The sequence below is a fragment of the Neoarius graeffei genome, chromosome 14, assembly GCF_027579695.1.
Source record: "Neoarius graeffei isolate fNeoGra1 chromosome 14, fNeoGra1.pri, whole genome shotgun sequence".
Taxonomy (NCBI): domain Eukaryota; kingdom Metazoa; phylum Chordata; class Actinopteri; order Siluriformes; family Ariidae; genus Neoarius; species Neoarius graeffei.
The window spans coordinates 74,004,679-74,019,466 of NC_083582.1; the positions used below are offsets into that span (position 1 = coordinate 74,004,679).

At 41.3% G+C, this 14,788-nt stretch overlaps 1 protein-coding gene across 1 annotated transcript in view; it reads right to left on the reverse strand.

The window, feature by feature from the left end:
• Positions 1–14,362, reverse strand: part of fh (fumarate hydratase) — a 67,436-nt gene extending 53,074 nt beyond the window's left edge. Inside the window, exons 1-3 of the mRNA XM_060940303.1 lie at positions 14,199–14,362; positions 6,764–6,898; positions 3,740–3,850 (exon numbers count right to left, since the gene is read on the reverse strand). Of these exons, the coding sequence (XP_060796286.1) occupies positions 3,740–3,850; positions 6,764–6,898; positions 14,199–14,321 (369 nt within the window). The 5' untranslated portion in view covers positions 14,322–14,362. The remainder of the gene's footprint in view (positions 1–3,739; positions 3,851–6,763; positions 6,899–14,198) is intronic.
• Positions 14,363–14,788: the final 426 nt, after the last annotated feature.

Consider the following 14,788-nt stretch of genomic DNA (forward strand, 5'->3'; position numbering starts at 1 on the left):
AATGTAGCTAGGCTCAGTATGGCCAACGGTATTTTTTGGGGCTGTAGTTAGATGCGACCAAACTCTTCCGCGTTTTTCCTGTTTACATAGGTTTATATGACCAGTGACATGAAACAAGTTCAGTTACACAAACTGAAACGTAGCGATTTTCTATGCTATGGAAAGTCCGCACTATAATGACAGGTGTACTAACACCTTCTGCGCGCTTCGGCAGCACATTGATACGGAGCTCAGATATCAATGCGCTGCTGAAGCGCGCAGAAGGTGTTAGTACGCCTGTCATTATAGTGCGGACTTTCCATAGCATAGAAAATAAGCCACGTTTCAATTTGTGTAACTGAACTTGTTTCATGTCACTGGTCATATAAACCTATGTAAACAGGAAAAACGCGGAAGAGTTTGGTCGCACCTAACTACAGCCCCAAAAAATACCATTGGCCATACTGAGCCTAGCTACATTGCTAACAGGAGTGACAGCGCGTCTGACTGACTGGGAGGTCACACAAAGCTCGGAGAGGTACGGAGCAGCTCGTCTCAATTCAGATAAGAGCATATTTCATTATGGAAGTACGGTGGACTGTTCCTTTAATGTTCCATTCGTATTTTAAAAAATGGTTGTTGTACACATTTTTTCTTTTACACATTTTAAACATCTGTGCTTTTTTTTTTTAAACATCTTGTTTTACACATTTTAAACATCTCATAGCATCGTTAGCTAGCACCTCTTGGCAGACAGCACACTGTGGCAGTGGAGCATCTTCAGATCCAGTCCATGAAAATCCAAACTTTAAATAATTGTGGTCATACTTCCTTCTTTTTTTGCTTGGCCCAGACTCTGTCTCCTCACTCACTGTAGCTTTAGCTACTAAAAATCGATCCATTTTGTCTCTGGCAAAGGCTAGCTGAAGTTCGCTAAATGTCCACAATAGTAACTTATTCTGGTTTATTTTTCCTCACGTTGCGCCCCCCTGAAGAACTCTGGTGCCCCCTAGGGGAGGCGCGCCCCACACTTTGAAAAGCCCTGCCCTACAGTATAATGTGTGTTGGTCATGTGATCTGGCGCCATCTATAGAGGGATTTCACTGACGTCACCCGAAGCCGGAAGTAAACAGACCCTGCGCCATTTTGGAAGACCAACAAACTTGTGATTAGGGGGAAATAACGGCAGCGGTATGTGAACCCACGAGAATAAAGTGGAGTGGCAAACGACTTAAACAAATCTGAGCTGTTTTATTTATGATTTATTGGCCCAACAGTAGACTTGAAAGAAACCTGTGTGAGACTTGGCAAAAAACTGTGGATATAATGGATAAGTCTGTGCATGATCTGCGGACACTTTGAGGTAAGCAAACGCAAGAAATTCAGATTTAAAACATGCTAAATTGGCCCCAAGTTGATAACTGTATGAGGAGCAAGCCTCCCAGACTTCTACAATTTAATAATAATAATAATAATAATAATAATAATAAAGGATGGTTTGGGGCTTGCTCTCCCTCCTATTATATAAATAAAGCATAGTTGTTGTGTAGGCATATATCATAAATACATATGTATAATTTGGATAAATTAACCTAAATTATGGATACCTTAATAGTAACAAAAAGTATTAATTTTTCAACTGAAAAGATATATTATTAAAAGATAAATATCAACAAGATTACCTTGGCCATAACTATGTGTAGGTTATTCTTAATAACAGCTGTAATATCACGAACCAAGCCACTAACAACATAATTGTAAGCCTGTAGCCCTTTGTAGGCCTTCAAGTCATCAGCAGTGTAGGCACTGGGTGTAAACAACAAATAGTTTATAATGTCTGGGTAGCAAACAGATGGCAGAATCGGTGTCCGGTCCTCCTTATGTTTCCATTCTCCCTTGCCGCGAGTCTTATCATATGGGTCAAACCCATCAATCACAGCCAGTTTCTCCACATACCGTGCCCTTTCTGCAGCTGGTAATGTACTCGCATAACCCGAATTATCATCCATCGTGTCACTTTACTCTCGCTCGTACTTTGTTTTATATTGTGAGTGCATATACTTGGTCTTCCAATATGGCGCCTAACAAAATCTCACGGCGCGGTGACGTCATGCGGTAGCCCTCTATGGACCCTTTTCACGCGACGTCACGACAAACGCGGCCGCCATTTTGGACATGTACTACCAGTAGTTTACCACAGCCAACATTGAGGAACGGCAGCAAAGAAAGTGTTTTTCAGCAAGACTTCCATCATGCCACTATATTGTTGTGCACCTGGATGTAGTAACCATCAACAAACAAGGCAAGGGTTATCATTTTATCGGATCCCGGTAGATGCTGACCGACGGAGAAGATGGATAGCGGCATACCAACGCTTGTGTAGTGACCACTTTGTTGGAGGTAAGACGAATAAAATTAGCCAGAAAAGGCATTACATTGCTGTTAACATTCTGTGGCGGCGAGTGTGTAACCAAATAGGCTAAAATAACCCATTGTAACCTCTTTGTTCTTCTGTAGTAGCTATTAGCTAACGACATTAGCTAGCGTTGTGTTCCTTTGCTGTTGGTAGACTGTAGGACAGATCAGAGGCAGTGTCCTACAAACAGCGCTTAATTTGAGGGGGAGCAAGCCGGAGCGCGCTCCGGAACCTCGGGCGTTGGCTCTGGCAGCTATTTACACTGGATCCGGTGATCCGACACCTCTTTTGACTATGTAACAAAAAAATAATAATAATAATAATTAAATTAAAAAATGCAAGTTTATTTAGTGTTAATGTCTGATTTTGATATCTGTCTTGTTGGTGATTTCTCTCATGAAACGACATCCACAAAATATCTGCAGATGAACTTAATTTGCAGTGTTATTACAAAACATGCCCAGAAGCGCAGCGCCTCTCCCCTCTCCTCTCCTCTTTTTTTCCGCACCGGAGCCGCTCATCCTCTGCGCTCCGGGACCTCCCACTTTACAAATTAAGCACTGCCTACAAACAAGTGTTCAAAATAAGAGGAACATGTATTTGTCTCTTAAATCCAGGCCGTTCCCTGTAATCTGTAACAACGGTTGGAGAAAGTAATGACAAATAGTGAGTGCACAAACCATAGAAGGTAAACTGTACACAGCGCCAGGGCAGTGTGATGGTATGTCTACTTTTAGATTGTGTTAGCTTATCAATGAACACACTCGTCGAGTTTCACGTCTTTACGACGGATACTTAAATGTGTGTCAGGTATTATTGTTGCAGTCTAAGCAGTCATTGTAGCAGCTAGATGAGCGAGAACCGAAAGGGTCTGTGCCATAAACCGTTATTTCTGTACGGCGCTGCTAATGTGTCGTTACTGTTGTTATTTCTCCCTCTGCTCGCCCTGTAAATGCCCTACGTCGCTGGATAGCGAAGGTGTTTTCTGCATCTCGCTCCTTTTTCTTGTATGTTCTCCGTTTGTCGCCTTCCTCGCATTCAAACCAATTTGAGCCGAAGTCCGCTACATGTCCAAAATGGTGGTCGCGTTTACGAAGGTCACGTGACTGAAAAGGGTCTATACATTTTAACTCCATGGGTTGTGCAGATTGAGCCCTCTGGTGTTCAAACAGTGCAACTGCATCAGATGTATAATTAACAAAATGCTCATAGAAATATGTGATTCGCATTGTGTATATGCTACACCATTCGACCCCTAATAGTAGTACTATCTGTCCAATAAAACCCCAAAATAATAAACTGATGTTAATTTCTGCCTTTTCCTGCAGTGAGATTTTCCAGTACCTCATCTGCAGCCTGGACGATAGCGTCGGCGAGCTTAGTGTCCAAGCCGTAGCCCTTATTCACCTCCGCTGCTGCTCTCTTCAGGATGCCAAATGCTTTAATTACCTGGATCTGAATCAAACACACACACACACAAATTCAAACAGGGATAGATGTAAAAGTGACCATTACACCCTGACACGCACACGTGCTACTGAAGCACACACTGCAAATATTTACACAGAGAGTAGATAGTTGCAGTGTGTGTTAGCTCTGTAGTTCAGTAGGGGTGTGTGTGTGTGGTGGTCTGAGAAAACGCTCCAGCCCAAAATCACTTGAAAGCATTACTGATCACTACAGTAACCTTCCGTAGCTCTCTGGACTATTTATTGCTCTCAAGCTTCAATAACTTTGTGTAAAATTTTTCCTAAACAGCAAGAAAATTAGGGAAAATGTGTCAGACTCCATCAATCACCTAAAACTGGTGCCATTTTCAGGAAGATGACTTTGCTTATGTATACATCAACGCTCTTTGCTTCATGCAAAAGTTCTAAAACTACAAATTTTCTATGATCAGAAACGATCATTTCAATAAATAAATAAATGAATCTTCAGCATTACAGATTTTAGACCTGAATGTTAAATTTTTCAACACTGAAAGATTTAATGTCTCATTTGTGGCATACTGTTTTAGCAGGGTTTTTTTTTTTTTTAATTGAACAAATTAATCCATAAACTTCATATGTGTAAAATTTAGACAGAACAAAAATTAATACAGGTTTTTAGGTTAAAAATAAATGTATGAAAGGATATGCTTGAAAATGGTTTATGCATGAAATGGTTATAATGAATCAAAACCATTATATACAGTGTCTTGCAAAAAAGTATTGATCCCCCTTGGTGTTTGTCCTGTTTTGTCGCATTACAAGCTGGAATTAAAATGATTTTTGGAGGATTAGCACCATTTGATTTACACAACATGCCGACCACTTTAAAGGTGTACATTGCTGTTTTATTGTGACACAAACACTAAGATGAAAGGGGGAAAAAAAAAAAAAAAAAAACCAGAAATCTGGAGCGTGCATAAGTATTCACCCCCTTTCGTATGAAACCCCTAAATAAGAGCTGCTCCAACCGATTCACTTCATAAGTCACAGAATTAGTTCATTAAGATCCACCTGTGTGCAATCAAAGTGTCACATGATGTCTATAAATCAACCTGTTCTGGAAGGACCCTCCCTGCGTCTGAAATCGCTCACTTGTTCACTGCTTACTATATAGGGAATTACTATATAGAGGACTATACAGTGAGCTCATTGGTAAAATGAAAAAAAGCTTTCGGACACTAGCCTGCCGCACTGAGTATTTACATCATTACTTTCGCACAATTAAAGGGGAACAGAGGGCAATATATAGAGTAAATATAACAAAACACACATTAACGAACCTTATTCAAGACTTACAAAAGTTTTTTGTTCTAAGGTTGGAAAGTTATAGTGTTTTGAAAGTAGCTCGAGCAAACTATTTCCGCAGTTTGAACAGCCCACCATGATATTAATTTTATCCAATCAGAATGCACGTTCATTTTCTCTGCGTAACACTCATGACGTATGTATGTGCCCAGTTGTGCCGGCTCATTGAGGTTGGGAATAGCACGTGTGAAATACCTGTTTCTGCCTCTTGCGACGATTTCGCAAGTCCACGGGTGGCGCCTATCTCATTGCAGCAAATAAATTCTGCTGGACTCGTGAGCAACTCCACGTTACATTTTCCGCACGAGCACCACGCCGTGTCACCTGCACGCAGACGCTCTGCCCCGCCCCACGCTCGCCATGCCCAGCATCAGTCTCATCCTCGCCTTCTTCTCTTATTTCATCACCGGAGTCGAGAGTACCTCTCCTAGGTTCAAACTGGTACCCTTCTAAGCCATAGCCTGCTTGCAGTGTGTCTTGCAGGATCTCTTCGTATGATTCGACAGAGCTGTCGCTTTCACTTGATGCGCCCGACGCCATGATTACACGCTTATCTCCTCTATTTCGGAGAGTTCCGCTAGTGCAGTGGGTAGCGCTGACGTCACGGTCTTTTAAAAATGGCGACTCTTGTGCGGTTTAGCGTATAAAGTATTATATTTACAATTACCAAGATATTTCGTTGTTTTCTAGTATATAAATTTGATAGAATACTTAAAAATGTTACTTTGTCACATCAGCAACTGTATATATTATATTTGGTACCCCTTTAAAACGTGCCAGATCAGTCAGTTGGTGGGTTTTCAAAAATAATAAATACATGCATTTTTGTGATAAATCCATATTATACTGAGCGCATTTCCCACATTAATCAATACAAAAGTACCTGAATCTCTTTTTTTTTTTTTTTAAAAAAGAAGGCTGAATACTTTCTTCTTTGCCGCTGCCTTTTATTAAATCAAATTTGAGACTTTTAATTTGATTTCCTTCAGCATGACTGCAATGCATTATGGGATATATTGCTTTGGTTAGTGACCATCGTTATACACTACTTTTCATGATGCATTGTGGGATACTTTGAGTGCACTATATAGGGTGTAAATAATCCTCACTAAGGTTTCGGACAGCACTATAAAATGGCGTCCTCACTATACAGTGCCCTATATAGTGAGTAGGGAGCGATTTCAGACAAAGGGCCCGACTCTGCAACACTAAGCAAGCAACATGAAAACCAAGGAGCGCTCCAAACAGGAGTCTTTTTCATCTTAATTACTGTTTGTATCACAGACTAAATAAATAAATTAAAAAAAGAGAGAATTTTCACCTTTAAAGTGGTCGGCATGTTGCGTAAATCAAATGGTTCTAACCCTCCAAAAATCCATTTTAATTCCAGCTTGTAATGCGACAAAACAGGACAAACACCAAGGGGGATGAATACTTTTGCAAGACACTGTATGAATCACTTGTTTGCTGGTGGCTCTCTTTCTTCAAGTAGAACTTGCGTTATTTATTTGGATGCTCTTCAGTAAACACACCCCCATAGTCTAGATCATATTCTCCCTGCTTCAGGACTTACCGGCATCCTCTCGGTCACGCCGCCGATTTTGAAGTTCATGGTGGATCGTACAGTTTGAGCTCCGTAGTATTTATCACTCGGCACCTTCAGCTCCCCAAAAGTGTCCCGTTCAATTCTGTAAGACTCTGAACTCGCCTAAGAGCCAGAAAGACGAGGTCACTTTGTAGATCGCTAGATATATGAACAAAACACTGAATCTCAAACTGCTCCCTGCTACTAACGCAAGTGCGACACAAAGTCTTGAACCTTAAACAGTGAGCACATGAGATTAGATTTCTCTCTCTCTCTCCCCCCTCTAAGTGACTCCTGGCCAAAAAGTTCCAATAAAATTCCGAGCAAGATGCACATTACCACAATAAAGAATTAAAAACATACGAAGTAACACAGACGTCTAACTAATGAAGTATAAACTAAATTAATGATATTCAAGTGACCAGGAAGGCTGGGCAATATGATCTTGATATTGTATCATGATACACTTCTATGAGATATTCATTAAAAAAAAAAAAAAAAAAAAAAGTATTGCATCTTGAAAATTCTAAATATTAAATTTTAGATTTTTTCCCCTTTTCTAAACAATTTTTCACTGAAAATTCTCAAGAACCGCTTTAAATATTTTGGGAATAATTTTATTTCTTTATATGAATAATACAACACCAAGTCAGAAAACAGTTGGGACGGTGTGTTGAAATTGAAATTAAAACTGAAAACAATGATTTGTAAGTAATTTGGCCTGTACTGCACTTGAAACAATACAGCAGCACATTATTTGATGTTTTATTTCTCTCATGAGTTTTATTGGTTTTTTTTTGTTTGTTTTTGTTTGTTCATTTTGGGGAAGGAAAAAAAAAACCCCACAACTTACTTGAATTTAAAATCAGTTATTTTAACACATTTCGAAACAGTTCTGACAGTAAAGCTTTTATCACTTTATAACGTTCCCATTCCTTCTCACACACTGAATAGATGTTTAGTGACTGAAGACACCAAGTGATGAAGTGTTTCAGGTGTTATTTTGTCCCATTCTTCCTGTAAACAGGTCTTAAGGTGTGGAACAGTACAGCGTCGTCATGGTCATATTTTTCATTTCAAAATTCACCACACACTCCCTATTAGGGACAGAGGGGACACGCCCTCTTCTTCCGCAGCCACGCCTTTGTAACGTGTGCAGAATGTGGTTTTGCGTCGTCTTGTTGAAATCTCAAAGACGTCATCTTGAAGGCAGCATTAACGCTCCATCACAGAAGTGCAAGTTACCTTTGCCAAGGGCACCGACCCAACCCCATACCGTGACACACCCTGACTTTTGGACTTGTTCCCGGTAACAGTCTGGATGGACCTTTTTGTCTTCAGAGCACGTGTCCATTTCTTCCAAAAAAAAGACCTGGAATACTGATTCATCTGACCACAAAACATGTTTCCACTAGGTGATGGTCCATCCCAGACGCCTCCGAGCCCAAAGAAGTCGACGGCGCTTCTGGACACAGTTAACATAAAGCTTCCTTTTTGCACAGTAAAGTTTTAACTGGTGTTTGTGGCTGTAACTCTATTGTAGCTTGATAAAGGTTTGCCCATATGGTTCTATCAGCTGTAGATGAACGATGGTTCTTGAATGCAGTGCCGTCTGAGGGATCAGAGATCACGGGGGTTCAGATTAGGCTTGAGCCCTTTGCCCTTTACACTCCCAAATTCCTTGCATCGTTTCATGATATGCACCGCAGAAGGTCAAATATCTAAATCACTTCCGATCTTTCTTTGAGGAACACCGTTTTTAAACACTTCAATTGTTTTCTCACGCACTTGTTGACAAACTAGAGATCCTCCACTCATCTTTACTCCTCAAAGACTCGGCCTTTCCTGAAGACTGATTTTGTACCAAATCATGTCCACAGGTGACTGTAATCATTACATCATCATTATTGAATTGTTTTACCTCATTACTCGCCCTAAATGTTCCCCGTCCCAATTTTTTTTGAACTCGTGACAGGCCTGAAATACAGGAATGGATGAATATTAACAAATGAAATAATAGAGTTGACCAATAAAACAAAACTTATGCAAAAAATACAAGTCAAAGTAATTTTAGAAATCACCGTTTTCTTTTTTTATTTGCATTTTCTGTACTGTCCCAACTCTCTGATTTGAGGTTGTACGAGTGAGTGGAGAAATGTGGTTAAAGTTGGTACGTAACAGATGTTGATAGAACATTTGAGAAGTTTGTCACCAGGTCAAATTCTGATTGCAACTGGATTTCATAACTTCATTCGGTAAACACAACAGGAGTTTTATTTTAATTTTCCAAGAATGGCCAAGGGCTCGTCCTGAAACTGTAGAAATTTAAAATATTTCTTTTTCTCCATCCATCCATCATCAACTTCCCCCTTGTCTTTCTTAATTTATTTGTGTCTAAACTCTGTATAATAAAGAAGTGGCTACAATTAGACAACTTTTCAGATTTACCAATAAAAAACAATTTTACAAAAGGTGAGTTTCAGTTCCAACAGTTATTACTGGTTGGTTAATCAACCGGAAGACCCGCCTCGCCCTTTGATCTCGTCATCTGATGACACAGCTCGTTACCGAGATGGAATTTTTTTTGCGCGATCAGCAATTTTTCGGAAAACCCGGACGTCATCATCGCAGGTAAGCGTGGTGGAAAGATCATGGACGTGTTTGTACTGATCAAATTCACGATCTCCTCGTCAAAACCTACTTTGTTTCTGACTCTTTCATTTCAGTCGCCATTTTGTATCTAAACGTGCGTTTGAGAAGTCACGTGCGTAAGGTGTCGATAATAGTTATCACTTTCACCGGTGTCCACCATTATCGACACCCTGTGGAATTAAGGGACATTTACGACTGTTATGGATCGATCTTTGTGTAACATTGTTGAAGTAGATGAAGGACTTTAAAAAAAAAAAAAGTGCTGTGATTTATCTTTTTTTTTTCTGATTCATAACAGAATGGAATGTTTATCGAGTATTTGGAATCCGACTGTAATAAATAGAATTAGAGCAGAATTAAATTCCTGCCATATAAAAAAAAGAAATTCAGATTTGTCTATTCCATTCAATTTTTCTTTCGCAGTTTGTTGTAAATATCTACCACAATATCCGTAGACATTTTATATTTTGGTTCGAGGAATGAGATACGTGACCTTTGACCTGGATCTTCATGTGGTTACAATGTCGATTCCCCGTTGACATTTATTGGTAAACGACAAAACTAGAAATTAATACAAACAACAACAAATGATTAACAGAAGGTGATCTATGAAAATACTTAAAGTGGAACAGAGATTTTCTGACGCAGGTTAAACATCATCAGTTCATTTGCTCACAAACGTTAGAATTACTTCCTCATTTACGTAAACACCGACATCCATATATTTATATAAAAGATATTTCGTACTAAATACAAGTCTACGTAAAACTAATTTTAAATAAAAACTGTTTTGTTAACTTAATACCACATACCGATTTTTTTTTTTTTTAAATAAAAATCTGGGTGTCGATAATTGTGGAACGGTGTCATGTGATCCGATACGCTAAGTAATCAGGAATCAATTCAGTGGGACAGTCCTGATAGCTCCCTCCACAATCACCACCTCCCCCCTCTCTTCAGGAGCCCGCTCCTCTTCAACTCTGTCCACATCGAAGGCCCCCTCCACCTCCACCTCCTCCCCCACTGCACCTCTCACCGTTCAGGAGAGGGACGTTAATAGACTGTTCAAGAAACAGAACCCCCGTAAATCAGCTGGACCTGACTCGGTCTCTCCATCCACCCTGAGAAACTGTGCCGACCAGTTGTCTCCAGTGTTCACAGATATTTTCAACACCTCGCTGGAGAGATGCCACATGCCAGCCTGTTTCAAGTCCACAACAATCATACCCATCTCCAAAAAAAAAAAAGCAAGAACCACGGGACTAAATGACTACAGACCCATTGCCCTCACCTCCGTGGTGACGAAGTCCGTTGAGCACTTTGTTCTCTCCCACCTCAAAGCCATCACAGACCCCCTTCTGGACCCCCTGCAGTTTGCCTACAGGGCCAACAGGTCTGTGGACGACGCCGTCAACACGGCCCTCCACTTTATCCTCCAGCACCTGGATTCCCCAGGAACCTGCGCCAGGATCCTGTGTGTGGACTTCAGCTCTGCATTCAATACCATCATTCCAGCTCTGCTACAGGACAAACTGTCCCAGCTAAACGTGCCTGACCCCACCTGCAGGTGGATCACTGACTTCCTGACTGACAGGAAGCAGCAAGTGAGGTTGGAGAAGCAAGTCTCCAACACTCAGACGATCAGCACCGGATCCCCCCAAGGCTGTGTTCTTTCTCCTCTGCTCTTCTCCCTGTATACAAAACAGCTGCACCTCCACCCACCAGTCCGTCAAGCTCTTCAAGTTCACAGATGACACCACCCTCATTAGGCTCATCTCTGGTGAGGACAAGCCCGGTGGGAGATCGACCATCTGGTGACCTGGTGCAGCCAAAGCAACCTGGAGCTAAATGCTGCAAAAACAGGAGAAATGATTGTGGACTTCAGGAAGAACCCAGCCCCTCCTCTCCCCATCACCCTGAGTGACTCACCAGTGGACACTGGAGTCCTTCTGCTTCCTGGGCACCATAATCACCCAGGACCTCAAGTGGGAACTGAACATCAGCTCCCTCATCTCAAAAGCACAGCACAGGATGTACTTCCTGCGGCAGTTAAAGTTGTTCAACCCGCCAAAGACAATGATGGTGCACTTCTACACAACCATCATTGAGTCCATCCTCACCTCCTCCATCACCATCTGGCACACTGCTGCCTCTGCCAGGGACGAGGGCAGACTGCAGGGTACAGTGGTGCTTGAAAGTTTGTGAACCCTTTAGAATTTTCTATATTTCTGCATAAATATGACCTAAAACATCAGATTTTCACACAAGTCCTAAAAGTAGATAAAGAGAACCCAGTTAAACAAATGAGACAAAAATATTATACTTGGTCATTTATTTATTGAGGAAAATGATCCAATATTACATATCTGAGTGGCAAAAGTATGTGAACCTTTGCTTTCAGTATCTGGTGTGACCCCCTTGTGCAGCAATAACTGCAACTAAATGTTTCTGGTAACTGTTGATCAGTCCTGCACACCGGCTTGGAGGAATGTTAGCCCGTTCCTCCATACAGAACAGCTTCAACTCTGGGATGTTGGTGGGTTTCCTCACATGAACTGCTCGCTTCAGGTCCTTCCACAACATTTCCATTGGATTAAGGTCAGGACTTTGACTTGGCCATTCCAAAACATTAACTTTATTCTTCTTTAACCATTCTTTGGTAGAACGACTTGTGCGTTTAGGGTTGTTGTCTTGCAGCATGACCCACCTTCTCTTGAGATTCAGTTCATGGACAGATGTCCTGACATTTTCCTTTAGAATTCGCTGGTATAATTCAGAATTCATTGTTCCATCAATGATGGCAAGCCGTCCTGACCCAGATGCAGCAAAACAGGCCCAAACCATGATACTACCACCACCATGTTTCACAGATGGGATAAGGTTCTTATGCTGGAATGCAGTGTTTTCCTTTCTCCAAACATAACGCTTCTCATTTAAACCAAAAAGTTCTATTTTGGTCTCATCCATCCACAAAACATTTTTCCAATAGCCTTCTGGCTTGTCCACGTTATCTTTAGCAAACTGCAGACAAGCAGCAATGTTCTTTTTTAGAGATCAGTGGCTTTCTCCTTGCAACCCTGCCATGCACACCATTGTTGTTCAGTGTTCTCCTGATGGTGGACTCATGAACATTAACATTAGCCAATGTGAGCGAGGCCTTCAGTTGCTTAGAAGTTACCCTGGGGTCCTTTGTGACCTCACCGACTATTACACGCCTTGCTCTTGGAGTGATCTTTGTTGGTCGACCACTCCTGGGGAGGGTAACACTGGTCTTGAATTCCCTCCATTTGTACACAATCTGTCTGACTGTGGATTGGTGGAGTCCAAACTCTTTAGAGATGGTTTTGTAACCTTTTCCAGCCTGATGAGCATCAACAACGCTTTTTCTGAGGTCCTCAGAAATCTCCTTTGTTCGTGCCATGATACACTTCCACAAACATGTGTTGTGAAGATCAGACTTTGATAGATCCCTGTTCTTTAAATAAAACAGGGTGCCCACTCACACCTGATTGTCATCCCATTGATTGAAAACACCTGACTCTAATTTCACCTTCAAATTCACTGCTAATCCTAGAGGTTCACATACTTTTGCCACTCACAGATATGTAATATTGGATCATTTTCCTCAATAAATAAATGACCAAGTATAATATTTTTGTCTCATTTGTTTAACTGGGTTCTCTTTATCTACTTTTAGGACTTGTGTGAATATCTGATGATGTTTTAGGTCATATTTATGCAGAAATATAGAAAATTCTAAAGGGTTCACAAACTTTCAGATACAGGAAAAGGACCTGTTCTCCGCCAGGAAAGATTGCGGCTGATCTCTCCCACCCGGACATAAACTCTCGGAGAGATTCCCCTCCGGTCCATGAAGACCAAACCCTCAAACCACAGAAACCGTTTCTTTCCTCCCGCTGCTGGCCTCGAACATGACCAGTGACGCCTGCTTACTCTGCCCCGCCCAGTTGTTTACCAGATTTGCACATTTATTTGTTTCTCTCTTATTTTTATCTTGGTTATTTAGTTCTTATTTCTTAACATCTTAGAATAGATTGTCTTTATTTAGTATTTATTTATTGAGCATCTTAACTCCAAGCCAAATTCCTTGTAGTTGCAACAATTACTTGGCAATAAAACTTGTTCTGATTCTGATCAATTCTGTTTTTGTGCATTATTCATGCACAATTTACGTATTGACAGTCTTTTCTACTTTTGCAACGGCCAAAAGATCATTAAGGTGTCGATAATTGTAGCTGCTGTTTTAGTGCTTGGTTGTTCTTGGGGAAAAAAATAAATAAAGTTATTTAATTTGCCTAATGAAGTTACAAACCCAGCTAAAATCAGACTTTGATCTTCTAACAAACTTTTCTCTCAAGCACGCCACAGTCCAGCTTTAACCACGTTTTTGCACTCGTTCATATATTATTTACATAAATAAGAAAAATTATCCCCTAAATATAAACTAGGACATTTAACTCTGTGCTAGTTTGCTCAACATATTTTCCCACCCGTTTCGGACAAATCCCACCCCCTTCGCTATGATTGGTTAATCCTGTCTTCGACCTGCAACGTGATTGGTTAACTTTACTCCCACATTACTGGATTAGCAATAACTAGCCAATCATATCACAGAAGGCGGGATTTGTCAGAAAACGATTATGGTTTCGACTTTCACCTATGCTAGGCTAGGCTAGTCAATGAAAAAGGTCATCTACAGCCATAGAGAACACCTGACGTTGTGTTTAAATCCTGTAAAATGTGAGTTTACCATCCTGAAGCAGCTGTGAGATAATCCTGGAGTCCGAGTGTGTGTTTCAGCAGCGGTGCGGTGCAGCAGAGCCCAGGCGCGGCTGTGAAATCGCTGCAGGTTGCTGAGTGCGCTGCGGTACATGGTGATGGTCAACTCAGGTTCTGACACAGGGGCGGAACCAATGTCAGCCAACCAGCGCAGATGTATTAAAGGGCGGACACATATAGCGGGGACACCGGGTATGTTTCAAATCAAATCGACTCACTTGTTCATATTTGCATTGTGGTTTAAAAAACAAAGCAAATGTAAATAATTTGGGAGCTATTAACGTTGTGTGGTTTGAGTTAAATTGCACAACGTTTATTTAAATCTCATGCTTCTGACATAAAATTATACTTGTTTGGGCGGCACGGTGGTGTAGTGGTTAGCGCTGTCGCCTCACAGCAAGAAGGTCCGGGTTCGAGCCCTGTGGCCGGCGAGGGCCTTTCTGTGTGGAGTTTGCATGTTCTCCCCGTGCCCGCGTGGGTTTCCTCCGGGTGCTCCGGTTTCCCCCACAGTCCAAAGACATGCGGTTAGGTTAATATGGGACGGCCTTGGGCTGAGGTGCC